Genomic DNA, 27,112 nt, shown 5'->3' with positions numbered 1-27,112 from the left:
ACATTTGAAGTGATCGTTTTTATTGGAGAATTCGCGAAAAAATGATCATTTGAATCGTTGAACATCCCTCATGAACATACACTTTTCACCTGCCTCGCCGATAATGCACGCATCAGCTTTGAATTTTATCACGAACAGAACCTCAATGTGAACATCAGAATTCGTTCAAAAATTGAATACTGAACATTGAGTGTGTTCGATTTATCGGATATAGAATGCCCGGGGACGCCGGAAAGTATTCAAAATAATATTACCACGAAAAGGAAATAGTTTAAAGTAGTGTTAGTGGCTTTACAAGCAGCAGAAGACGGTAAATCGCACTTTTGCGTTGCTCACGATATTCGTATATTCAGCGATGCTATGAAGCGTGAGTGTATGTTGCTCATTGTTATAGGCGAATTGAACCACTAGCTTAGCTGTTTTATCATGATAAAAACCGTTTGCCGATGCACGGCGTATCTATTCATTTTGCGAGTTTTCCAACCTCTGTTGACGATGGAATGAGGCTTCAGTGTTACGTCTGTTAGTCTGTGTTACTACTTTGATACATCTATACCTATAAAGAAGGATTTCTGTCTGTCTGTCTGTCTGTCTGTCTGTCTGTCTGTCCGTATGTTCCTTATAGAATCGAAAACTACTGAACCAATCGGCATGAAAATATGCATGTAGAGGTTTTTTGGGGCCAGGAAAGGTTTTAGTGATGGTTAGAAAGCCCTCCCCCCACTAAGAGGGGGGGCTCCCATACAAATGAAACACAAATTTCTGCATTACTCGACAACTAATCAAGCAAATAGAACAAAACTTGGCATGTGGGTGTTTTCGGTGACAAGAATTTATTCTATGGTAAATTGAGACCCCTCCCCTCTTTATAAGGGGAATTATAACTCCACTCCTCTTTAAAAGGGGGGGCTTCCATACAAATTTCATCATAACTCGAGAACTAACCAAGCAAATGGAACCAAATTTGGCATGTGAAGGTTTTCGAGGGCAAGAATATTTTCTATAGTAAATTAGGACCCCTCTCCACTTTAAGAGGGGGGGCTCCTAAACCAAAGAAACACAATTTTCCTCATAACTCGAGAAGTAATTAAGCAAATGGAACCAAATTTGGCATGTGGGTGTTTTTGGAGACAAAATTTTTTTCTATGATGAATTGGGACCCCTCCCCGTTTTAGGAGGGGGGGATCCCATACACATGAAATACAAATTTCCTCATAACTGAAGAACTAATCAAGCAAATGGAACAAAATTTGGCATGTGAAAGTTTTCGAGGGCAAGAATATTTTCTATGGTAAATAAGGACCCCTCCCCACTTTAAGAGGGGGGGCTCCTATACAAACGAAATACAAATTTCCTCATAACTCGAGAACTAATCAAGCAAAAGGAACAAAATTTGGCACGCGGGTATTTTTGGAGACAAAATTTTTTTCTATGATGAACTGGGACCCCTCCCCACTTTAGGAAGGGGGGCTCCTATACAAATGAAATGCAAATTTCCTCATAACTCGAGAATTAATCAAGCAAATGGAACCAAATTTGGCATGGAAAGTTTTCGAGGGCAAGAATATTTTCTATGGTGAATTAGGACCCCTCCCAACTTTAAGAGGGGGGGCTCCTATACAAACGAAATTCAAATTTCCTCATAACTCGAGAACTAATCAAGCAAATGGAACCAAATTTGGCACGTGGGTGTTTTTGGAGACAAAAATTTTTTCTATGATGAATTGGGACCCCTACCCACTTTAGGAGGGGGGCTCCTATACAAATGAAATTGAAATTTCCTCATAACTCGAGAACTAATCAAGCAAATAGAACCAAATTTGGCATGTGGTGGTTTCTGGAGGCAAAAATATTTTCTATGGTGAATTAGGACCCCTCCCAACTTTAACCGTTATGTGTTCGACAGGGTACCCGGGTACCTTTTCAGATTTCAAAGTAAGAAATTCTAAAGTTTTCTTCGACCCAGGATACTGAAACTCTGTGACATCTCAGAACTAGCTAAATTACAACTTTTCATAAAATAAGTTTTCATGTAGCACTTAAGGGGGAGGAAAGGGGAAGCTTCGAAATTTTTTACCCTTTAAGTGCTCGACAAGGGTACCCGGGTACCCACAAATTGAAATGCTTATAACTTTGGCAGTATTTGACCGATTTGGACCAACTTACCACCTAAAGATTCAGGAACTTATCCACTTTCAGTGGGGTTACAACAGAACCGGAAGTGGTTCATCTGGTTTCCGGAAATCCGGTATTCCGAGGATGTGTTCCGGAATTAAAGCTAAAAAGCGTTGAAAAGGATTTTTCTATCTTCGCTAAAGAGATAGAAGGTTACTGTCTTCTAGAAAATTTCTTGTAATAATATGCTCTAAAACTTTGCAGAACCCGTAGATGTGTTATATTGAAACTGAAGAAAAATAAAAATTTTATTTAACTTTTAGGTGGATTAATCAAAATTTTAATTTCACCAAACGATAGAACTTTTAATATCAAGAAACTCTTCCAAAGCCTTTATAAACCTAAAGTCAAGTTTTCCCACTCAAAACTGTAATACGCTCGTTTATTGAACCACTGGTTTTGAACCACTGTGAAGCCCCACGGGAAAATGTTCCGGAATGGCCATGCCGGGGCAAAATCATTAGATAGAGTTAAAACAATGAAAAACGACCTTTCGGAGTAATTTCATGAATTTAGATACCCATATTGCCAGTGTTGCAATTCAAACAGTTCTGTGGCCACAGGAGGACCCATGGGAACTTGTTCCAGAACGGCCATTCCTAGGATAAATCATTATACTGTTTTAAAACTATGAAAAATGACCTTTCGGAGTCATTTGAGGATTTTTGGATACCCATATTACTATGATTACATCCAAAATCTTAAAAAGTGCTTTAATTCCGGAACACACCCTCGGAATACCGAATTTCCGGGAACCAGATGAACCACTTCCGGTTCTGTTGCAACTCCACTGAAAGTGGATAAGTTCCTGAATCTTTAGGTGGTAAGATGGTCCAAATCGGTCAAATATTGCCAAAGTTACAAGCGTTTCAATTTGTGGGTACCCGGGTACCCTTGTCGAGCACTTAAAGGTGTTTTTTTTGTCGAACACATAACGGTTAAGAAGGGGTGCTTCTACACAAATGAAATACAAATTTCCTCATAATTCGAGAACTAATCAAGCAAATGGAACCATATTTGGCATGTGGGTGTTTTTGGAGGCAACCATTTTTTCTATGATGAATTAGGACCCCTTACCTTTTTAAAAGTGGGGGCTCTTATACAAACGAAATACAAATTTCCTCATAACTCTAGAACTAATCAAGCAAATGGAACCAAATTTATCATGTGGGTGTTTTTGTAGGCAAGAATATTTTCTATGGAATATTTTCTATGGATTCCCCCACTTTAAGACGGGGGGGACAAATGAAAAACAAATTTCCTCATAACTCGAGAACTAATCAAGCAAATGGAACCAAATTTGACATGTAAGTGGTTTTGGAGGCAAGATTTTTTTCTATGGTGAATTGAGACCCCTTTCCTCTTTAGAAAGCGAGTTATGACCCATCTCCCCTTTAATAGGGTGGGCTTCCATACAAATGAAATGCAAATTTCCTCTTATCTGGAGAACTAATCAAGCAAATGGAACCAAATTTGGCATGTGGGGCTTTTAGGGGGCAGAAATTTTTTCTATGATGAATTAAGACCCCTCCTCTGTTTAGGGGGGCGGTTCCCATACAAATGAAATTCAAATTTCCCTATAACTTAAGAACTAATCAAGCAAATGGAACCAAATTTGGCTTGTGGGAGATTTTGGAATCTTGAATTTATTTTATGATAGTTAGAGATCTCTCACCCCTGTGGTAGGGGGATATGGATTCTCATACAAATAAAACAGAAATTTTTGCGAAACTCAAAAACTAATCGAACTCGAGAAATTCGAGACTCTTCCATAAAACATTAGTCAATACAAGACCACAAAAACTATCTATAGTAACACTAGATCATTCAGGACGAGACGGTCGCGAGTGTTGCCGGTGACCCGCCGTCGGAAGCGCCGCCCACTGGGGGGCTTGCAAAACTCGAGATTGTGACAAAGATCATCCGAGATTTATGATTTATGTACAACACAGGTTAATTTGTGGCAATACGAAGTTTGTCGGGTCAGCTAGTTTTACATACAACACAAATTGACACGTGTTTTTCAACCAATCAGGAAACGAGCACTTCTAGTTAGAAAATGGATTATTATTTACAATTTTTCAATAGCAGAACTGACTGAATTATAATAGTAAAAGCACAGACTAACAGACGTAACACTTTGAACAAATTTTCTTACAAAACATCGTTTCAATGACACCCCTAAAACTTGGAAAAAATACTAGCATCACCTGGTGCAGTATTCGCGCAGCACAGAGTAGCTCGCTATAAATTTTAGCAATGCTATAAATTTACTTATTTATTATCTGACAACAGCGCCAGTGCAGGCGAGTGGCGTTCTCGCGCAGCGCTTGTGGTTTGAGTCTTGACTCAAGTGAACATTTGAAATGATCGTTTTTATTGGCGATGGAATGAGGCTTCAGTGTTACGTCTGTTAGTCTGTGGTAAAAGTATGTTTCCTCTTTGATGACATATTTATCAACCTATTACTAAGCGAGAATTTCTAATTGGACAATGTTTTATTATTTTCAATAAAGCGCACTCAAAAATTAATAGTTTTCTTTATTGGTGTGGATGTGTAGAATATTTTCCGGTCGAATGACGCAAAAATATTGAAAATCGATAGGTAAACCGCTAAGTTATTTACTCTCAAAATCTGTCATTTTTTCGTGACACGTTTTTTGATTTTTTTGTAATGACAACCGATCCAAAACTTTGCCATAAAACATAGTCCTACTTTACATCGAAACAGCAGCTTAAGTGTGCTATATTATTTTGTAACTTTCAACAGCCAAAGCTTTTCCCACCTCACCATAATAACACCGAGCTTCCAACTTTCAGCCATAAACATTTCATCGGCTTTCTTTTGCTTTCTTCATTCAAGCACGCATCTTGACGCGCAACTTTATCGTACCGTTCCTGCTCGGGCTGAAGTTCAACCTTGCGACGCTGCTTCCGCTGGTGTTTGGCGGTTTGATACTGTTGAGCAAGAAAGCTCTGATACTTGGCAAAATAGCGCTGTTCGTTTCGGGCCTGTTCGGCTACGGTAGCGTGCTTTCGCCTGGAATCGGTTACGGTTACGGGTTCGTTCCGCCGGGTATAGGAACCTACGGTGGGTTCCCGCCAAGGCCCTACCGTTACGGTGACGCACTGAGTGACAAACCGGATTGGAGCAGCCATCATCACACTCATCACAATCACCTTCAAAGTCCTGCTAGCGACAGTCTGTATCATCAGGATAGTCACGTTCAAAGTGATGACAGCACCAGCGGAGGATACTATAGGAAAAAGGATAAGTTTTTAAATCTCGACGAACGATTGGAACCACAGGCTTCCAGTTTGGTGGATAAATTCTACGAATTTGAGAAACAGCAAATGCTGAAAGATCGAACGGCGCGATTGTTCGAACGGAAGTTCTATGAAGCCGACCGTGGCAAGGATAGTGAGCCAGTGAGCGAAGGCGGCGGCGGCGGTGGCGGCGGCGGCACTAGCGCGAAAAAAGGCGATGGATACACATTTGTGACGGCAACGGTTGACAACGATGAACGGAGTGGGCGTTCTCTTTCCGCAGACGGCGGGCATAGAAATTTCGCATGGAGTGAAGAGTAATTGTTTATTTGTAGGTTTTTCCTAAATTAGGCCAACTATTTATTACTTAAAGATATCAACAGTGAAAGGATATGTGTAAATTTTTACATGTTTCGGAGAATCTGTTTTCAATAAAGATTAACTTAAATTAAGTATTTGGACAATCATTTTGCTTGGGGCATTTTTGCTTCTCACGAACCAGGTTACTAAGTCATCACGTTGAGCCGCGGCAGGTTCATTGGTAAATGAAAAGAAACTAAAAGTAGGACTCCCGCCCGAGAGCGTGCGGAATTTAATCACTCACCTATATAATTAATTCAACCGAGCTTGCGCAGCAAAACGGTAGCGCAGTGCGCATATGTGGATGTTGTATGTTTTGTGTCTTTCTTCTTTCGCCGGTATTGCTCTACAACGTACAGCGTAAATTTCATTTTCTAGAGCTCTGTGGCAGAACTGTTAAAAGCGCTGCCGTAAGGGAATAATTTCCCGTCTAGTGATTTTAAGGTCGAAACCCTCTTGATGGGAATGCAACCGATACAGTTTTCCGCAATTAACCTCTGTCTTTTCTTTGCTTTCTAACGATGCACGAATTGACATGAATTTTTCGTAATTATCAAAAAACGAAGTAATTATTCGAGCAATTGGGATAAAAGTAAGGCATTGGGCTGAAGATTAAACTCTATAAAAGATGGATGTCACCAAAAATATGAACTACTCGGTTGACAGTCAATCCTAGCGAAACATGTAGTGTTGTCAGAAGTGCCTTAACTTAGTTCAAAATTGGCGTAAAAATGTGTTTTATACTAATTCTTGTCATGTTAGCCAGTACAGTACGACTTTCTGAGTGTTTTGTGATTAATACAGATACAGAAAAGGAAAATTCTAGCACCACAGTACTGCCAGTGATAAATTATAGGGACTGCTTTGACAAAGTGGGATTAGTTAATTGTTTTAAGGATTTTACTGTCCGATGTTTGAACAATGCCATTAACAGTAACGTAACTTTTCGAATCGGAAACTTCGTGGTAATCAAGAAAAACCCGGTTTTTATTGCCAGTCGCGCAAACGAAGGACCTCCAAGCGACTGGTCTACAATCCTTACGAAGCTTCGCGACTTCATCAGTTCCCGAACGGTGCAATTCAGCTTGCTGACTCCGGACGGGCGTTCATTGATTCCACTTTCATTGGAAGGCCGCGGCAAAAAGCACAAACACAAGCAGCATGGTGGAATGTACATGATGGGTGGGGTAGCCTTTATGGCGATGATGGCTCAACTGGTGCTCGGCAAGGTGGCACTGCTGGCGGCGGTTGCTCTTATTATGGCAAAAATCGCACTGATCTTCTCTACGCTGGTAAATAACCTTGGATTTCTTTATCATTCGATTCAATCGTCCAACGGTTATCGTCGTTATTGACTTCGTGGTAAGCGATGAAGGAAGTGTGACAAATGGGATCTCTTTGCTTCGTAATTTGTTTCAGAACGGTTTCAAAAAGGCAGCCATCGGTAGTGGCGGAGGAGGTGCTGCCACCGAACACGTAGTGTACGAACATTCTGCGCACGGATCAGGAGGTGGTGGAAGTGGATGGCAACGTAGTATCGAACCGAAACGGCAGGCCGGTGGACAATACGAGGATGACGATCTGCCCTACCGACGAAGAAAACCGGAATACGACTACAGGGATTTGGAAGGAGCATAGGCGGTCATGCGTTTCATCGGTACATGTTTCTGTACATATCTTCTAAAGCATTCTTTTCTAGCTAAGCTCCAATTTTTAAACATTTCACTACGATAGCGTAACTGTAGCTAATATACCTACTTTGTAGCCTCTGATAGTTGCCGTAACAAATAAAGAAATTGAAATGCAAGGAAAATTATACAATCAAATGAAAGTGTAAATGATAGCGAAAATTACAAAAACCTATACCCAGCTATTTCTCAGCATATATTCCCATTAACATATTTATGCATTGATCATCATCTGCATTGATTGCGATTACGCCAGCACAAGTCTTCCTTGATGATAGCACCAATTATTACACATCAATGGATTGCGAGGAAGACACTTTGTTACGCCAGCAGCGTCCCTACCGCGGCTGAGCAGCAGTTTGCGGCAAATCGTGACGTGACCGCAACTCCGCAAACTCCGGCCGACGGCAATAGTAGTCGCAACCAGCCCCAGCTCTGCTAGGTTAAACTGGTTCTCTGAAACTTGTGCATCTCCTTTTTGTTTGCTTTGCTGGAAACGATCACCGTGGGTTCATTAGGAGCATCTTTACAGCCTCGTTTTACCCTATATGGTCACTAATCGTGCGAACAACACACAAACATCGGTGAAATCAATTTCCATAATCGAGTAGGTACTTGACCACGGCTACTACAACCACCGTTATTGTTTCTAAGGGGGGAGAATGTATACAATTTGCATTCCCACTTGCTTTATGTAAAGTGCAAGAGCAAAAAACGCATAACTAGTTGAAGGAATGCTGATCGGAAACGGCCAACTGGTCGTCGCGTTAGGATATCAAAACGTATGAAAGTAAATTAAACTTAAGATGGGTAAGTTTGCAAGTAACGAATTTCAACACCAGACGTCTAATGCAAATAGTTGAAGTAATCAAAAATTGAGTGAAAGTTAACCACAAGGCTAATCACTGTCTATACGATCATCAACATCATCATCATCATCAGTTGCAGGAGGAGTGGTATGTTGGCTGAACATTATGGTGTTATTATACACTATGGAGTTCTCTTTACTGTTCATAAGCGCTACATAATAGCGTTGATATGGTTCAAAGGTGCTGATATTTCTAGATCGTAGTGGAAGGTCTTGATCCAAACCGCAAGAAAATTCATAGTCTGTAAAACAGATTGACTGAACGTAACTGCAATTTTTAAATTTTGAAAGTTTTTCATTAATAAATGGATTCTATCGGCAAACGTACATAGGTATTCAATAAACAAATGCAAACCGATATGCATTCAAGTCACCTTAAATGCTACTTAAAACCTATTTTGGAAATATAAGCGGCTATTTTAACGCAATCCCTTTTATAGTGCTGACATTACTTATTTGCAGCTGGTTACCGACATGAAGATTTTGAATAGAATTGTGGATGCCAATTTACGACAACTATGCAGTTAGCTGCATGGTTGTTACTGATATGTATACTGAAACGTGCAGTATAAATTGCAATAAATCCAAATAAACGATTGATTTACTGCGTATGTTAATGCTTATTGGTTACCTGGATTATTTTCATTTAAACCAGCATATGGTGATAAACTCTCACGTGGCAGATAAGACCTATTCAAAAATCAGACCAGATTTATAGAAAAACAGTGCCATTTAAGTGCATGCTAGTCTTTTGATTGTTTATTTAAGCCAATAGTAAACATTGAGACGGATGTTGTTTAGAAATTCAAGATTGCGACTGATGTTTCAACATTTTATATATCAAATCCCCCAATATTGACTGTTTCGAAGCAGAAATAGACTATTTCGCATTGTTTTGAATTTCAAGATGACGGATAGGGATTCAGCGTATTGTACGGATCACTTTCAAATGCACGATATTCAGTACCTACTACGAATAACAACTGAACAAAAGAGAAACGGGAATGTTTTATACGCATTTGTTGTCCCTCATGAGCATACCCATTGTGACATTTGACCAAACATCTACTAGCCACTCACTTAACTGCCTTTGCGCGGGCATCCACTGCACACCCGACCACACTCTGTCAACCGACCCGTCTCACGCTCCCGCATATTTTCTAAGTATCGTGTCCAACATTCCTTTACACACTTCAGGCGAATTTTTCCATCAATTTCGTTCCAAGGCAACTGGTCTCCAGTTCCGCGTCACCCAGTGCTCACCAGAGCTCGCCGCGCCTGGTCTTGCCACCTCGATCGCTGTGCTCCTCTTCATGTTGTTCCTACCGGATTTGATGCGCAGACCATTTTGGCAGGAAAGTTGTCCGGCATTCTAGCAACATGTCTGCAACATGTGCCCAACGTATTCGTCCCACTTTCTGAATATTGGGTTCGCCGTAGAGACGCGCAAGCTCTTGCTCGCCGTCAAAGAGGATTCTTAGCACCAGCCGTTTGAACACTGCGAGCACTCTTCTAGTAGTAGGTCCTCTTCTAGTAGTGTTTACGTTTCGTGCCTGCAGAGGACAACACTGTTTATACAGTGTGCACTTTGTACTGGGGCTCAGATTGTTCGACAGCAAGCATTTGTGGAGTCCGTAGAAGGCCCGACTTCCGCTGATAATGAATCTCACGGCTGGTATTGTTGTCCTCTGATGCCAGTAAGTGAAGGCATACGAACTCATCGACCACCGCAAACTCATCCCCGTTGACTACCACGGTACTGCCCAAGCGGGCCCTGTCGCGCTCGGTCCCGCCCGCCAGCATATACTTCGCTTCAGACGTATTTATCTTCAGTCCCATCTTCTCTTCTTCGTGTTTTAGTCTGGTGTACTGATCTTCCACAGCCTCAAATTTTCTCCGATAGCATCCATGTCGTCTGCATAGCAGATAAATTGATTGTATTCATTGAAAATCGTGCCCGCATTTCGAGCGTGGCTCGTCTTATAACACCTTCAAGCGCAATGTTGAATAGCAGGCAGGGAAAACCATCTCCCTGTCGAAGTCCCCTGCGAGTTTCGAATGGATCCGATAATCCACACGAGATTCTCACACAACACTGGATCCCAACCATCGCAGCCATGGTAAATCTAGCAAGCTCACCCGGAAAGCCGTTTTCATCCAAAATTTTCCATAGCACTTGTCGGTTTACACTATCATATGCGGCTTTGAAATCGATGAACAGGTGATGCATGGGGATACGTAATTCGCGACACTTGTGGAAGACCTACCGCAGGGTGAAGATTTAGTCCGTTGATAGACCGACCCTCCATGAAACCGGCCTGATAATTTCCCACAAAACTATTGGCTATTAGCTATAGTCGATGGAAGATGACTTGAGACCAGGGATGGAAAACAATCGCTTCTAGCGATCAAGATCATAGGAGCGATCAGATTCAGATTCATTGACATCACTACTTGTAAGCGACAAACACTTTGTCGCGATCCGTGCAGATTATGACAAACCTCCTGTCAGATCATATTCATTGCATGATTGCGTTGAGAAATATAACTGATACAGACGATTGGTTGTGTGCATCGTATGAACCGCAATACTAACAACATGAGTGACCCTTTTTCTCGCAGCTAGGTTAAATGTATCACTATAATCGACTGCTGAGACTGTTTAGAGAACAAAATCTTGTGATCAACGCTAAAGATTCACTGTTTGTCATGATCTGTACGGATCGTGATCTGTGCGTGTGGCGATAACTCACAGATTTTATCAAAATTACTGATCTTCCATCCCTGCTTGAGACAGAACATTGCAGGCAGCATTCAGGATAGTGATCGCTCGGTAGTTCTCACAAGCCAGCTTATCGCTTTTCTTGTAGATAGGGCAAATAACCCCGTCTTTCCACTCCTACGATAGTTTTTTCGTATCCCAAATCTCAACAATCAGTTGATGCAGACAGCCGGCCAACTTGTCTCCCCATCCTTTCCCTCTACTTTGTTGTTCTTCAGCCGCTTCCGCTTTTAACTTCCCTTATCGATGGGGGGGGCACATCTTCGTTGCTTGCTACACCATGATGTCGCCTGTTCTTCCGCCTGCACGCTATTCAGGTGTTCGTCGCAGTGCTGCTTCCACCTTTCGATCACCGCACGGTGCCTCCATCTTTATCTCAGCACATTTCGGCACGCGACACAGAGCCTTTGCGAGATTCGTTGAGTCTCCGCTAGAACTTCCGTGTGCCGTGAAAGCGGTGCAGCTGCTCGACTTCTTCGCACTCCTTCTCCTCCTGGTGGCGCTTCTTCTCCTTGAAGAGTCGGGTTTGCTGTTTCCGCTTCTGTTTGTATCGCTCCACATTCAGACGGGTGGCTCTACGCAGCACCGGCGCTGCGTTCTTCTCATCAAATACTTGCTGGTCCTCCTCGTCAAAGCATTCATTACATCGATTCGGTATCACATGGCCTAGGACGTTCTCCGTCACGCTATTAATGGCTGTTTTTACGGCATTCCAACAGTCCTCAAGAGCGGCTTTATACAGCTCCCCCTTTTCCGGCAGCGCGATTTCGAGAGATAACGCATAGCTTTCGGCGACATCCCACCTACCAGAACGTGGTCGATTTGTGATTTGTGTGCGCCTCTTCACTTCTTCAGAAAGCACGTGGGTATTTCCGAGTAAAAATAGAGACTGCATGTTCTATGTTCCTAATTTCCAATCGTTATAACGTTTTCGTTGCCTGAGTCTTTGTCGATTACTCCGATTAGAGTTATTATTACTTACGGAGTTCATTCCTTTGGTTTTTAGTGATTCAGGCTTGCAAAGCCCGCAATCAACCCTACAGTAACGCCGGAGGGCCAACGTAGCTCAAAAGAGCCCTCCTTTCCGACCATACGACCTTGGTTTCCACCTGGGTTTGTTACCCGATCTCCAACGAGGTTGCTCGTATCCCGGCTGCTACTACGAGGAGATGGGAATAGGAGTTGTGTGTGTGTGTGTGTGTGTGTGTGTGTGTGTGTGTGTGTGTGTGTGTGTGTGTGTGTGTGTGTGTGTGTGTGTGTGTGTGTGTGTGTGTGTGTGTGTGTGTGTGTGTGTGTGTGTGTGTGTGTGTGTGTGTGTGTGTGTGTGTGTGTGTGTGTGTGTGTGTGTGTGTGTGTGTGTGTGTGTGTGTGTGTGTGTGTGTGTGTGTGAGAGTATGTTACGCTTTGCTATCTCTTACTTTTCTTACTTACTTCTTTCTTACTTACTTTTCGGAGATGGCTGGACTGATTTTTATGAGCTTAGTATCAAATGAAAGGTCTAGTTGACTCATATTGCCGCCATTGAATTTTATGTTGATCGACATTTTAGTTCAAAAGTTATGTATTGCGACAGTTGCCCCGATTTAGACTACTCCGAAAAAAAATACGACCCTTCATTTTCTAACAGGTTCTTAACCGATTTCAACAAAATTGATTGCATATAGAACATAAGCCTTTCAAACCCTTAACTTTCGTATTTCATGACGAATGGATTTGTGGTTTCAAAGCACTCATGTCAGTGTGGGGCGCAAAACAGTACTGTCACTATGGTCCTTCGGCGACACAGGGGGTTGGTGCAGGCCTACAAGCCATCCGTAAAACATACCAGTATAGGAAGCAAATTATGCAAATAGGGACCTGAACAATCGGCATAGACCAAGTCAACGAAAAAGGACTAACGATCGGCAGCTTGTAACATGCAAGTTTCTCAATTTTCGGGGAAGTACCCGCATGCTTTCCGACTTACTGAGGGACCGCAAGTTCGACACATTGTAGCGCTGCAGGAGGTATGCTGGAAGGGTTCTACGGTAAGGGAAGACTGTCCAGAACGCACCGTGGGGGTAGAATGGCCCATACTATTAATTGTTTAAAAACGCGGAAACTGTTTTGTAAAATTATGAATGCGCATTTTATTTTGGTGTAAAACAAGCTAATTCATAATCGTGTAGCATGTAAAAGCATCAAACATAGCCACATCCAATAAAATCAAGCGATTATCCGCGATCTCATTCCACATGTAAGAAATCACGGTTTTCTCTTAAGCTTTTACCACTAGTCGGTATGCAAATTTCATGATAAATACAGTCTATCTAATTGATATACTGACATACTCGATGATTCTTTACAAAAACGGCATTAACTAGGCATGTTTTTCACATAAATTGCAAACAAAAACTTCAAAATGCAAAACAGGGGTAGAATGGACCACCGTGGGATCGAACAGTTATAAAATATTTTTAATTTGCAGTACATCTTTTGTTTCAGAGTATTTATTAAAAATATAGCAATATTATGTATTGTATAGGACTTAGAATTTGCCTTAGACCTGATTGTACATTCTTTAACTTACAGTATTTCATCACACATCAGTTGGAGAAAATTAAATGAATAAATTTTATTGCCAATTATGTTGAGATATGAACCCATTATTGCATCCATCCCATCCCAGCAAACGAACGCTATAACAAACGCTTCCGTCATTTTTGAAGCCTAGTTTCAGGAGTTTATACAACACGTGATTATATGTAAATTTGCAGGTTGCGTTTAAGACCTGGCTGGGCAAACTTAGTGTGTTTTGGCCACGGGTTTTGGCGTTTTGCCCCACATAATGATTTTGACTCTTGCTAAAAATCGTCAAAAATAACAAAAAATACCGGTTTTTGTTGGGAAATTTCACCAGGAGATAGTGTAAAAAAGATCCCAAAGTCTTTTAGAAGTCGAAAAACATGGAACAAACACACCGTTGCACTGCAAAATGATGTCTTGCTTAAGCGGTGCATTCTGCACCACTTTACCCTACATTCATATAGTTTATTAGTTTATTATTAGAAATGGATACACCACTTACCAGACATGCGACAATACACACGAGCTCGGCACAACTTTTATTGTGATGGGCAACATGCAAAAGCGCGTGACTGGGTGATGGCCAATCGACAACCGTTTGTGTATGTAGTGGATTAGAGGCCGTTTCTTCAACATTAGCATTATCAACGTGCATAGACCACACCGAGTAAATGACGAAGACGATAAGAACGCTTTTTACGCGCAGCCTGAACGTGAATACGACAACTGCCCAAGACATGACTGAGGTCGCTACTGAGTACGCGCAACGCCTTGAGGCTGTGCTGCCGGGTGAGGGAGTGCTAAACGAAGCGATAGCGTTAAAGCAACCATCAACGGCGCAGCGTAAGGTGCCGTTGTGTTCGCTGAGAAGAGTCGACGTAACAACTGGTTCGACGAGAAATTCCAGAGGATGTTAGACAAGAGGAATGCAGCGCGGGCGTCGATACTGCAGCAGGCGACCTATCAAAACGTGGAACGATACAGACAGAAAGAATGACAGCCAACCCACTTTTTCCGGGAAGGAACAGCGGTACCGTTCTCAGGAAAAGCGTAAATTCTAGAGGAAACGGTACGTATCCCGCAAAGGCTTTGTACCACGAGCCGAAACAAGTTGAGATAAAGGGAGGTATCTTGAGGATGAACGTGAGGTAATCAAAAGGTGGAAGCAGCACTACTATGAGGACCTGAATGGCGCGGACATGGAATACCAAAACAGCTAGCAGAGAATGACTATTTCAGAATGATGACTGATAAAGATGACGCCGCAGTAAACGGTATTAAGATGTGCCCGTGTAGGTTGGCTACCTGCCTGCACCGGCTAATAGTCAGGATCTGGGAAACAACAGCTACCGATGAAGTGGAAGGAGGAAGTAATATGTCAAATACACAAGAAGGGCGACAAGTTAGAATGTGACAACTATCGAGCGATCACCATTCTCAACGCCGCCTATAAAGTGTTTTCTCAGATCATCTTTAGCCGTCTATCGCCACTTTAGTAAGCAAATTCGTGGAAAGCTATCAAACGGGTTTTGTGGACTTGCGATCAACAACGAACCAAATCTTTGTATTACAACAGATCCTCTAAAAGTGCCGCGAATACCCAGTCCCTACGGATCACCTATTCACAGATTTCAAAGCCGCCTACGTACTATCGACCGTGAAGAGCTATAGAAAATTATTTGGCGAAAACGGCTTTCCCGGGAAGTTGACAAGACTGATTGAGGTCACATGTAGGGGACTTCGACAATGTGATGGTATTTCCTGTCTTCTGTTCACCATCGCGCTAGAAGGCGTTATGAAACGTGCGGGTTTTAACATGCGGGGCCCGATCTTCAATAAATTTAGCCAATTTGTCGATTTCGTTGACGACGTGGACATTATCGGAAGAACGTTCCAGGCAGTTGCTGAGCAGTATACCAAACTTAAACGTGAAACAGAAACAGTTGCATTAGTGGTGAATACATCTAAAACCAACTACCTGTTTGAGGTACCCGACGAGTTCGAGGTGATGGACGAATTTGTATACCTCGGGTCGTTGATGACGTCAGATAACAACTGCAGCAGAGAAATACGCAGACGTTTTTATACCGGAAATCGTGCTTACTACGGGTTCCATAAGACCCTGAGGTCTGGTAAGCTTCACGTCCGTACCAATTGTACCATATACAAAACGCTAATAAAACCGGTAGTCCTTTACGGGCACGAAACGTGCACAATGCTCGACAGGGACTTGAAAGCACTGGCCGTTTTTGAACGTCGTATAATCCAGTATACTGGGTTCGCCGAAAAGCTGCGCCAGCTCGTGGTTCATCCTTCTCCTCCATACACCGTTCTCACATACACCGCAACAGATGGTCCTAGAAGAAAGAAAGTTGCTAAAGCTGGAAGGGTACAAGGGGCGGGACATGTTGTGAGAATACCGTACAACAACCCCGCAAAAATGGTTTTTGCCTGGCATGCAGCTAGGACCAGACGCAGAGGTGCGCAGCGTGCTCGATGGTTAGACCAAGTGGTGCATGATCTGGAAAGTGTGGGACAGTGGAGACGGCCTTCCATAAACCGAGTTAGTTGGTGGAACATTATAATGCAGGTCAAATCCTGGGGGACAACGAAGCAGGATAAGTAGGTAAGTACCTCGCTCAGCCCTAGGATTTTGAAGTTTCGGGCGGCTAGCTTTCCTTGTATGTTGAGCCAGTTTACCTTGCTGGGCAAGGGTCAGTATATTCCATGTTTCAATTCGTGTCCGAGTTTTCATGCTAAAGGTCACTGCCAATAATCCTGACCGATTTCTGTTTTCATTTTCTGCAACGAAACAAAGTTCCAGATAAGTAGTATAAGTATCAAAGCTCACTGATACTGACATGACAGTGCAAATGATATTAAGTAGTTGTCAAATCAGGAGACAATTTCTAGACACGAACAGAAATACGATAAAAAGAAAGCAAAAGTTCAATCAAAAGAACTGTCACCATTTATACGTCCCTAAAAGAATAATCAGGTGAAACCTTACGTCAAACTGTCATTCCTATTGTTTCATATTTTATAACACAGTCATGTTGCGCACGTAATTGCACCGCTTCAACCACCACCGTTTCAAACCGGATTTTCGTGACAACCGTGCACATTTTTCTCCAACACCCGCTACAACCGCACGATTGCCATTGATTGGTGAGCTTTACGGTAAAGTTGAATATTATGAAATATTTTTCCGCCGCTCTTTCTCTATCGCAGTGTCTTTCGTCTTTCGTCTGCAAATCGTGCGCGGGTTGTTCACCTTCCAAGTTGCGAGGGAAAATGTGCCCCCGCAAAGGTGGCTTACCGTCCGAAAAAGTACCGACCACTTTGTCCATTTCTTACCGCACCGTTACCGAGAAAAGGCTCTCCTGTCGCTGGCGGCGGAGGAAGTTTTTAGCAGTTTTAAGAAAATTGCTATATGATGATCGACCGCTTACGGTGCGATGCGATCGAGTGCTGTTTTGTACTTTCATAGAAAAGTGAAAAATATGTTCCTCAGCGCACAGTCTGTTTCCACTTCATTCCCTCGCTGCAGACGGTGCCATGTTATTAGTATGTATGAAGGTGGTTGCCTTTGAGCCGAGGACAAAAAAAAGCTAGAGAGAAAAACCACACATCCAGCTTGGCGGTTTGGCTGTCTGTCTGCTGTGCTTGCCATTGCGCGGCAGATGAGCCTCCATTGGATCGGACAAAAAGCATCAGCCTAAGGAAAAATGAATAATGCGGGAGGTATTTCTACTATTTCTGCCACTTTCACTTCACACAAGGTAGTGATCATCGGAAAAACGTGAACCTTCGAAGGAAGGAGCGGCAAGAGCGGTAGTTGCAGATTTAATACGCTGTGTCCCGTCTCATTATTCTTACTGATGATTGTCACCATTGTTGCATGGGTTGTTATTATTCTGTTGTTGCATACGTCTTTTTTAAAATGTATGCCCTATGTACACGTTTCAGAGGAAGGCCTTCGGTTTTTCATTTAGCCACGTCATTTCTACAATTAGTAAACCCACTGCGGAGAATACTTATAAACAGTGGGGCTCAACTGACGAACTAGTCAACCGCTTATTGCTGACGACCTTTGGACTAGTCTTTCTGTTATACCATCAACAGAGCTCGATAACTTTATTTTACTGAACAATGTTCTAAGATTCTCTCTTTGCTACCCAATTTCGGTGCCTGAGAGATCACAATATCAGCTGCATAAACAAACTTTTAACAAACACTCAAAGCGGTGCTAGAAGAAATTTCACTGTGGCTAGACAGAAAGCAGGAAGTATCTGTATAGAAGATTATAAAATACTACTACAGAAAATTTCGCGACTTAGCGCATCTCGGAATTTCACGGAATGGCTCAGTTCCTATTTATGCGGCAGAGCTCTGCGTATTCAGCTTGACTCCTGTTTCTTTTCCCGGTTTACTAACTTGTCGGGTGTGCCTCAAGGGAGCAACACGGGACCTCTACTGTTTTTGCTGTTTTTCAACGATATCGCGTCGCTGCTTGGAGTTAGATGCAAGCTAATTTTCGTTAATGACCTGAAATTGTATTTACCAATTCGTTCTATAAATGATTACCTGCGGCTTTTGGATATGTTCGCTGACTGGTGCAGGAAAAACTGGCTGGTCATCAGCATCTTGAAGTAATGACTTTCCATCGCATCCAATCCAATCTTTTTCAACTATCAAATACATGAAGGCTCAGCAACCTGTATGTGTCGAGATCGATTCACCGACAATTCTATCTCCGCTGAGTTTCCGAGCGACGCAACGCAACTTCGTTGCATTCGAACTTTCTCTATAGTTGAAACCCTCTTTGAGTTCGGCGAACCGTCACATAAGTTCGCACATAAACAAGCTAATATTAGATTTTTATAAACATGGTTAATAGTCAATAAGACAATTATGTCGGTTGAATTTAATAATCAAATAAACAAATAAATAAACAAATAACTACAGTCCAGTACAACATTCTACTTGATTAACCGACTAGGCAAACATCGGAAAGGTTTCAAAGAGTTTTCAAACGAGGGTAGCGTGTTTAGGAACAATCTAACGGTAGAACTCGTCAATTAAAATTTGCGTAAATTTTATTTCATTTCCAGTTATTTCTTTTTTCTTAAATATGGTGGCGGTCGCTAAGAAGAAACGAAAAAAACTGAAAGTTGCAAGACGCTGTTGTGAACTACAACAAACGATACATATTTGTTAGCTGATCGAATACATCGAATCGACAACCTGAATGTTTGAAATGAAGCAACAACAACAACAACAACAACAGGTAGGTAGCGAACGATACTTATCCCTCTCGTACAAATGCTTTTCGCGCGCTTTTACAAAGTCATACCGTATAATTAATTTTAAACAGTTGCAGTTCGAAAGCAACATGACGTTTTAATTATTAGCAGATGAGAACTAGCATTTAATCCTTGAACGGATTTATGCTCCGATTTCGGTTTGTTCCGATATGACGAATTATGACTAATGACTATGAAAAATAAAAAATGTGGGTCTATAATTTGCAGAATACGAACAAGTAAAGGGTGCCCCACATCAAATGGCACCACGAAAGAAAGGCTGTAGAAAATTACCCATTAGGTATTTTCTCTTGAAAATTTGAGTAGAAGTAGTTTAGAGTGTATTGTTTACACTCTATTTTTATCGCGGTCAGTTTTTCGAAAATTGGAAAAAATGGCGTCACCCGAAAAGCAACGTCGCGAATTTATTTTGCGCCAGCACCTGGAAAATCGTCAACTCTCTCATCATGAATGATGAGAATTATGTCGAGGCGGACTTCTGGCAGATTCTGGGGCTACTGTACTTTACCGTCCAGCACAAGTTTGATGTTCCGGAGGAAGTAAGGATGCAGAAACTTTCATAGTTTGTCAAGAAATACATGATTTGGCCAATAAATACATCATGTGGCGAACGGAATGCAGAGTTCGTGACTATCGAAACTGTGAATGGGCAGATATTCTTTAAGAAGTGTCCACAGAAGCATCTGCTTCCTCGAGCAACACGAGGGCCCTACGATCATCTGGCCGGATCTACCTTCGTGCCAATATTCAAAGGATGCGTTGGAGTGGCACGAAGCCAACGGAGTCACTTTCGTACCCAAAGACATGAACGCCACCAACGCTCAGTAGCGCCAGTCAGAACAAAACTGAGACAAAACTAAAAAAGTTCATAAAGTAGCATGGAGCTTACATATTTTACTTATTTCTGTGAACCAAATTGACTACTAAAAATAAAAGCTTCCAAATACTAAAAAAAAATCTATAATTAGGGTGTCCCTAAAATAATTTTCTAAGAAATTTTTGAACTATTATTTTTATTTTGTGTATTTTTTGCATTGGGATAACTATGAGAACTAGTGATGACCTTCTAACTCTCAATAATCCATAACGTGGCTCAAAATTGAAAATTAATTTTGAAATTATAAAATAACACTATCCCTAGCGTATAATCATATTTATTTACTAAAATTTTAATATCATCGATTCACTACTGCTCTGCTGACCTGGCACTAACCTTTAGCTGCTAAATGCTCAAGGATTTACTTATTAAAGGTCTATAATAGTATTGCTAGAAGTAACTACAAAGCGGAATTGCCTAAAAACACATGGTCCCATAAAATTCAATATTTTGAGTCTTTGCGCAAATCTGCGCAAAATGCGACTATGATTTTTAGAAAGTAGACTAAATTTTACATAACATATGAAAAAATGACGGTTACCTTCCGTTCCCAAAAAAAGATGCTCAACTTTGAAAATGCGAAGTCACATTAAGACATTATTTTGAGATTTATAGTAAATATATTTTAGAGTGTACTTGGTTTTCGTCAGTCTGCAAAATATGGTACTAATCTATAGCCATTTTAATACCAAACCACGTTTTCTTTGTATGAAAATACCTAACAGAATACGATTAAAAATAATTTTTCGAAACTTCCGTTGAATGAAAAATGTGGCAAGTTGTCGCACAAACTTAAGATTCAAAAAACACTCCAAAAGGCTGGATCATTCCTAGCGCTCTGAAATTTTGGAATATAGTTATTTGGTCTGTCTACATTCATACAAAAATAATAAATCATAAAAAATTTCTACTCGATTTTGGATGTTTTGTCCCATTTTTTTCCACTGTGCAACGCACCGGAACTAAGGCCCATTGAAAAGTACTAGGCTATTATGAAGCAGGCACTATAGAAGCATCTCAAGGAGGTCAAGTCTGAGGAAGACATGAAGAAAAAGTGAATTTCCGTACAGAGTAAGCTACAGCTAGGTTGTACAAAACTTTTTGAGTGGAGTTAAGCATAAGGTGCGAGCATGCGGTTGTGGTATTGAAGTTGAATGAAACAAATATGCCAAAAATTTACTAATAAGTTATATTTTGTTGTCTAAAAGTTTAAAAAGGATCGGTCAATTAGGTAATTTCCTACAGCGTTTCTTCCGTGGTGCAATTTGGTGTGGAACACCCTTTACACAAGATTTGAACAAAATCGGAGCACTTTTACCAAGGAATACATTACAAGGTTGATCAGATTGCGTTTATTTTTTTATTGGTTTGTGAATAGGACACCACACGAACCGTTGCTTTTCAATCAGGCTTCGTTTTGCTCATCATATGCATACAGAGGCAGAGCAATCTGCTTCTCACAAAGATCTAGTGCTTTCTTTTCTGTTCAACCATTTCCTTTCCCTCCGAACGATGCATGAAAACTAGAGCACTGATTTGAGAGACTGGCCATGTCACTCAATAACTCGCATCATTAAACCAATGACACTCACTGATTACGTGAAACGTATGTAGCTGGTTTAATGATGACAAGTTTTCGCGAGCAACTGAGTTACTATGGCCAGTCTCTGTATTCAGTGCGATAGACAATTATATGGACTGGAACGATTTTCTCCATGACCTTGAAAGCATGCATTCGGTAGCGCTCCGGCAGAAAAAGAAAAACGAAACCAAACTGATGCTCACTCGCCGGCAGAGCAAAGCAGCAAAGTACTGCAAAAGCAAAACAAAACTCGTCGCGTCGGAGAAGGTAACATCCAACTGAGAGAGAGGAAATCGATTCGGCTTCTGCGCTTTGCCAATAAAACGCCGAGAATTGAGATTTTTTGCAGAGCACGGCAGAAGCCTGCTTTTCAAAAGCTGGCTCTTTTCTAGTGGTAATAAAATCGAGATTTCTCACTTATTTATATTTACCTACCTGAAAAACAATCACTAATCACATTTTATTTGTGGTACAGTTACTCTGTTATACTTAATTTTCATGACTTCTGCCTGATTTTGATAAAAAATAAACTTTTCCTAGACCTCTCCATAACATCTTACTACCATTCTTCCTTGAGCCCGGAAAAGTTATTTGATACCGTATGAGAGCCGGTTGGTGAATATGTTTGCGGCATTTCAATTCGAAAAAATTAAATTTCGCACCTTGAACGCAATAAATAAAAACAATGTTTAGCAACTATTTAGAGAGTAATGCTGCTGCGCTGAGTAAATTTATTGTCGCGCAAAATTGGACTGTTTTTTTCCGTTCAGTGTCTGAACGACCCGTTTCAGAAGATTCTCGATGAAAACCCCAACTTGTTCTGGATGTGCGATGAGTGCGCAAAATTGATGAAGTTCACCCACTTCAAAAGCGTTGTCTCATCTCTCGGATCTGTGATTTCCAGCGTTATCGAGGGCCAAATGCATGGAATTTCGGAACTTAAGAACGAAATCATCGGGAACAACCATCAGGTAGCAAAACTCGCCGACAAGGTTAATGCTGCAACCCCGATGCAGGTACCTGATCGCGATCGTCCTTCAAAACGTCGTCGCGGTGACACGGAGACTCCCAATAAACCGGTTACCGGTACTAGACCTGTCGAGAACCAAGAAAAGCTTGTTGCTAGCTCCCCGCCTAAGTTATTCTGAGTGTATCTCTCGCAGTTCCACCCCACCATGACTTCCGACGTCGTAGAGAGACTTGTACGAGCCGGTCTACAAATTACGGATGCGATTCATGTTGTTCCGTTAGTCAAAAAGGGGACCGACCTTTAATCGCTCAACTTCGTTTCGTTTAAAGTTGGCTTTTTTCTGGCGTACAAAACTCCGGCCTTGAACCCTGCTTGGCCACAAGGGATTATATTCCGGGAATTTGACGATGCTCGCGCGAATTCAGTGGTATGGCTGCCCCCCATTGACCCAGCTCCTGCTAGTACTCCATCGGTTGAATCCCGCGCTACCCCCGGCTCCGGTTCATCATCGGTCACTCCAATGGTGGTTACTTCTCCAGTCCCTTTAGGACACCCATCGGCTTCGGATCTAGCGCAGACTGCTGCAGTAGGCGGACCATAATTTGCGGAACACCGACGTCACAGGGAGGTTCATTGATCCTGCCTGCCGACTGCTGCTCCCCCAACGCTACTGCTTTCTTCAGACGACCGCTTGTCTCTTCAAATGACATGACACTGGGACGCACTGTTGTTGGTATCATGGATGCCCCCGACCCCCCACCGTAGTCGTGCCACAGCTGCCAGCGTTCATCAGTCGTCCCGGTCCTACGTTAGGACGTGTGGAACAGGTCTTCCAAAACACTTCATGGCAAGTACATATTTGCTAACTCTTATTCACCCACTGACTCGCACTGTGCATCTAGTACTGCCCAACCTGATGATCCATCGTCAGTCTCTGTAGAGCAGAATCTTACTGACAGCACACCGACTACTGGACTTCGGATATTCTACCAGAATGTTCGTGGACTTCGGACTAAAATCGACGATTTGTTTCTAACGGCCACCGAATGTGACTACGACGTTGTTGTATTGACCGAAACCTGACTAGACAGTTGTGTTAATTCCGTGCAGCTTTTTGGTAATCTTTTTACCATTTACCGTTGCGATCGTGATCTTCGCAATAGCAGAAAGACACGTGGCGGTGGAGTCCGGATTGCTGTTTCTAGAGATTTAATCAGCTATGCCGATCCGACGCCAATTTGTGATACACTAGATCAACTTCTTCTTCTTCAGCAGCATAGAGCCGGGGTGGCTCGTGCTGTTTCAAGCACTCGTCTCCATTCAACTCGGTCTTGGGCCACTCGTCGCCAATTTCCTAGTCGTCTCAGAAGTCGCAAATCGCTCTCGACCTGGTCGAGCCATCGTGCACGTTGGGCCCCCCTGTTCCTGGTGCCGGTGGGGTTGTTGAAGAGGACTATTTTCGTCGCACAGTCGTCCGGCATCCTTACGACGTGTCCGGCCCACCGTAGCCTGCTAAATTTCGCTAGTGTGATATGACGATATCACTATTCTTTTCTATTTCCTTTCGTAGCTTTCTTTTAGCAGATTATTAGTCAACGGTTTTTTTTTGTCGTTCTAAAGCTAGCAGATGTTTCATTCTGAACATCTGTCCTTTTTAAGCGTAACGCGCTATTTGAGTAGGGGTTAACGAAGCGCACGCGCTGTTCCATTTAGGGATATAAAGCCATAAATTAAACCCATGCGCAAAAGCATAGGGGTTTAATTATAGTAACAGTAAGGGAATAATGTATATTCACCCCAATAGAATGTTTAGGCAACTAGGGTGGAACCCTAGTAGAAAACCGTTAGACCGTTAGATTAGAAATGTTACTAGGGGAGAACCCCTACAAAGAGGGCTACGAAAGGGACGCACAGTGGAAAATGAAATAAATAGACTGTCTTCCCGCCGGGACAGTGTTCAGTAATTCAAAAGTAGTCGAATTAACTACATCGTTGTAGAATATCACACGCCACAATTTGGTGGCAGCGGTGATTTCTTCTCTTCTTCAAGTTTTTCTCGTGATAAATCCGTACTTAAAGCCAAATCCAGTTTTTCTCGTGAGAAAACCCGTTTTCTAAGACTAACACAGCAGCACCAGAAGATAAATCGTTCACATTATCAAGTAACTAAGAAGTAACAAGTGAGCGTGGTGCTGAGAACATTGAAGAAAAAACTGCAAGTGCTACCCAGTATAGTGAATAAAGACCAGCCAACACCAGAAGTGCCAAACCGAGCGAAAGACGAGCAGATTCAGTGTGGTGGTTTTTACTAGTGGTATCCCTTGTACGAGTAGACGAGTGGTTTCCCTTGTACGAGTAGACGAGTGGTTTCCGTTGTACGAGTAGACGAGTGGTTTCCGTTGGACGAGTAAACGAGTGGTTTCCGTTGGACGAGTGGACGAGAGATTTCCGTTGGACGGTTGGACGAGAGGTTTCCAACTTTTTGATCGAAAATATCATCAACCAGCTGGAGAAGGAAGGACGGTCGCGTAGACGAAGCTATCAACCCAAGTAAGATTAAAATAATTTAGTTGTACAACTGTGTGTAGACAAACTGTAATTTTTTTTTTTGGCAAGGTAACTTTTATAAAGGTTAGGTTTTTTTTTTCCTATCCCTAATTGTTGTTAATGCCGCGTTTCTTGATTTTAAGAAGTCGAAACGTAGAAGTAGAAGCTGATAGCGAAGAAGAAGAAGAAGAATTTTTATCACCAGACGAACCTCCCTCCCCAAGCCAAATTAATATGGCAAATTTCGATTCAAAGGAAGCTAGGGATGCGATTCCCAAGTTTTCAGGGAAGAAAAATTTTGCGCAGTTCGTTGCAACATGCACCGACTTTTATAGTGAATTCCAAGACGGGGCTGATCACAGCGGTCTAGTAAAAGTAATTAAGCAAAAGTTGAATAATGAGGCATTTACTCTGTGCCGAAATTGTACAACTTTTCGAGAAATAGAAACTGTTCTATTTAAAAAATATGGGGATGATACCCCTTTAAGTGTGTTGTTCACACAAGTGACAAATTTGAAACAGAAAGATTACGAAGACGCGAAGTCGTATGGCGATAGAGCGGTCTTTTTATACGAAAAAATGCTATTAATTTCGGAAGAGCTTTTGAAAAAATCTTCCTTAACAGTTAAAGATATTGAGCCAGTGGATTATATTTATTCAAAATTAATCCTCGAATACTTTATTAATGGCATCAAGATACCCGATGTCAGAAATATAGTTAAATCAAATAATTTTACTGAACTAGAGAAAGCAGCGGACTATGCCGTAGTGCTTGAATCTAGTTATAAGAATAGATGTAATTTAAATAATGTAGGCAATGGTCAGAATCAAGCTGGACCTAGCCGGGGGCAACATTTTGGTAGGCCCAAACCATCTAATAATGAAAACAGGTATAACAAATATAGCCAACATAAGCCTGTAATTAAAACTGAACCAGTAGGTAATGTTCAATCTAGACCTATTTGCAATTTTTGTGGCATGATAGGGCATATTGAGAGAAACTGTCGCCACAAACAAAAATACCAAGTTAATATTTTGGAGTCAAAAAACTTGGAGGGCCCGAAGAAAATGGCACCAGACATTCAAGATTTAAATCTTTTGAATGTACTGAAAATATAATAATTCCTTTTGAAGAAAGAAGTTATACAAATAGGGCTTTGATTTTAATCCAAACTGATTTAAAATCATTGCCTTTATTATTTTTGTTAGATTCCGGTGCTGAAATCAGTATCATTAAAAAATTCAATGTCTGTAAAATAGATAGAAGAAATATAGTTGAAGTTTCTGGTGTTACTTCTGATGCTGTGTTGACAATTGGTTCATCAGAAATAACATTTTTATTTGAAAATTTTCAAAGAAATTTTAATTTTCGGGTAGTTAATAATGATTTTCCAATTCCTTGTGATGGAATTTTAGGAAGTGATTTTTTCAGGGACTATCCGTGTATTATTGATTATAAGGATAAATGTTTTAAAATTTTTAAACAACCTAGTAATCCTTGTATTGACACAATGAAAGCTAGAAATATTATTAAAATACCACCTCGTATGGAAGTCGTAGCACAAATATTCATTCCGACAAATGAAGAATTAATTTGTCACTCAAAACAATTTTTCAATAAACCTATATATATGGGCAATTGCCTCGTAAAACCGAGTAATAATTTTGTTTACGTTCCAATTTTTAACGGGACGCATGAAGAAGTTGAAATAAACCTTAGTTCTATAGAGTTTGAACCTACATCTAATTATTCAATTTTGTCCTTAGAAAATAGTAGGGAAAGAAGGAACAAAATTTTGAAAGATGAAAATTTAAATTTTCAAGAAAAATCGTCAATCATTGATATTATTGATGAATATCAAGATGTGTTTTTCGTTGAAGATGATAAGTTGTCTTGCACTGATGCAACAACACACAAGATTAAGACATCGAGTAACAAACCTATCTTTACAAGACAGTATAGGTTACCGAAAGTTCATAAGGAAGTTGTTGATGGGGAAATTAAAAAAATGTTACAAGATGGTCTTATTAAAGAAAGTGATTCACCTTGGAATTCTCCACTACTTGTTGTTCCAAAGAAACCTGGTGCGAATGGTGAAAAAAA

General features: G+C 41.4%; 1 protein-coding gene across 1 annotated transcript; it reads left to right on the top strand.

The window, feature by feature from the left end:
• Positions 1-6,557: 6,557 nt before the first annotated feature.
• LOC128745630 (uncharacterized) lies at positions 6,558-7,440 on the top strand. Its single transcript, XM_053842704.1, has 2 exons — positions 6,558-7,094; positions 7,222-7,440. The coding sequence occupies exons 1-2, from the start codon at positions 6,558-6,560 to the stop codon at positions 7,438-7,440; spliced, it is 756 nt and encodes a 251-aa protein (XP_053698679.1).
• Positions 7,441-27,112: the final 19,672 nt, after the last annotated feature.

This window comes from Sabethes cyaneus, chromosome 1 (genome assembly GCF_943734655.1).
Source record: "Sabethes cyaneus chromosome 1, idSabCyanKW18_F2, whole genome shotgun sequence".
Classification (NCBI taxonomy): domain Eukaryota; kingdom Metazoa; phylum Arthropoda; class Insecta; order Diptera; family Culicidae; genus Sabethes; species Sabethes cyaneus.
This window is presented reverse-complemented; position numbering and strand designations above follow the sequence as displayed.

Bases quoted from the DNA above. Each gene is read 5' to 3' on its own strand.
- LOC128745630 (XM_053842704.1), top strand. From the start codon at position 6,558: ATGTTAGCCAGTACAGTACGACTTTCTGAGTGTTTTGTGATTAATACA. The intron at 7,095-7,221 runs GTAAATAACCTT...AATTTGTTTCAG, and splicing joins CACTGATCTTCTCTACGCTG to AACGGTTTCAAAAAGGCAGC.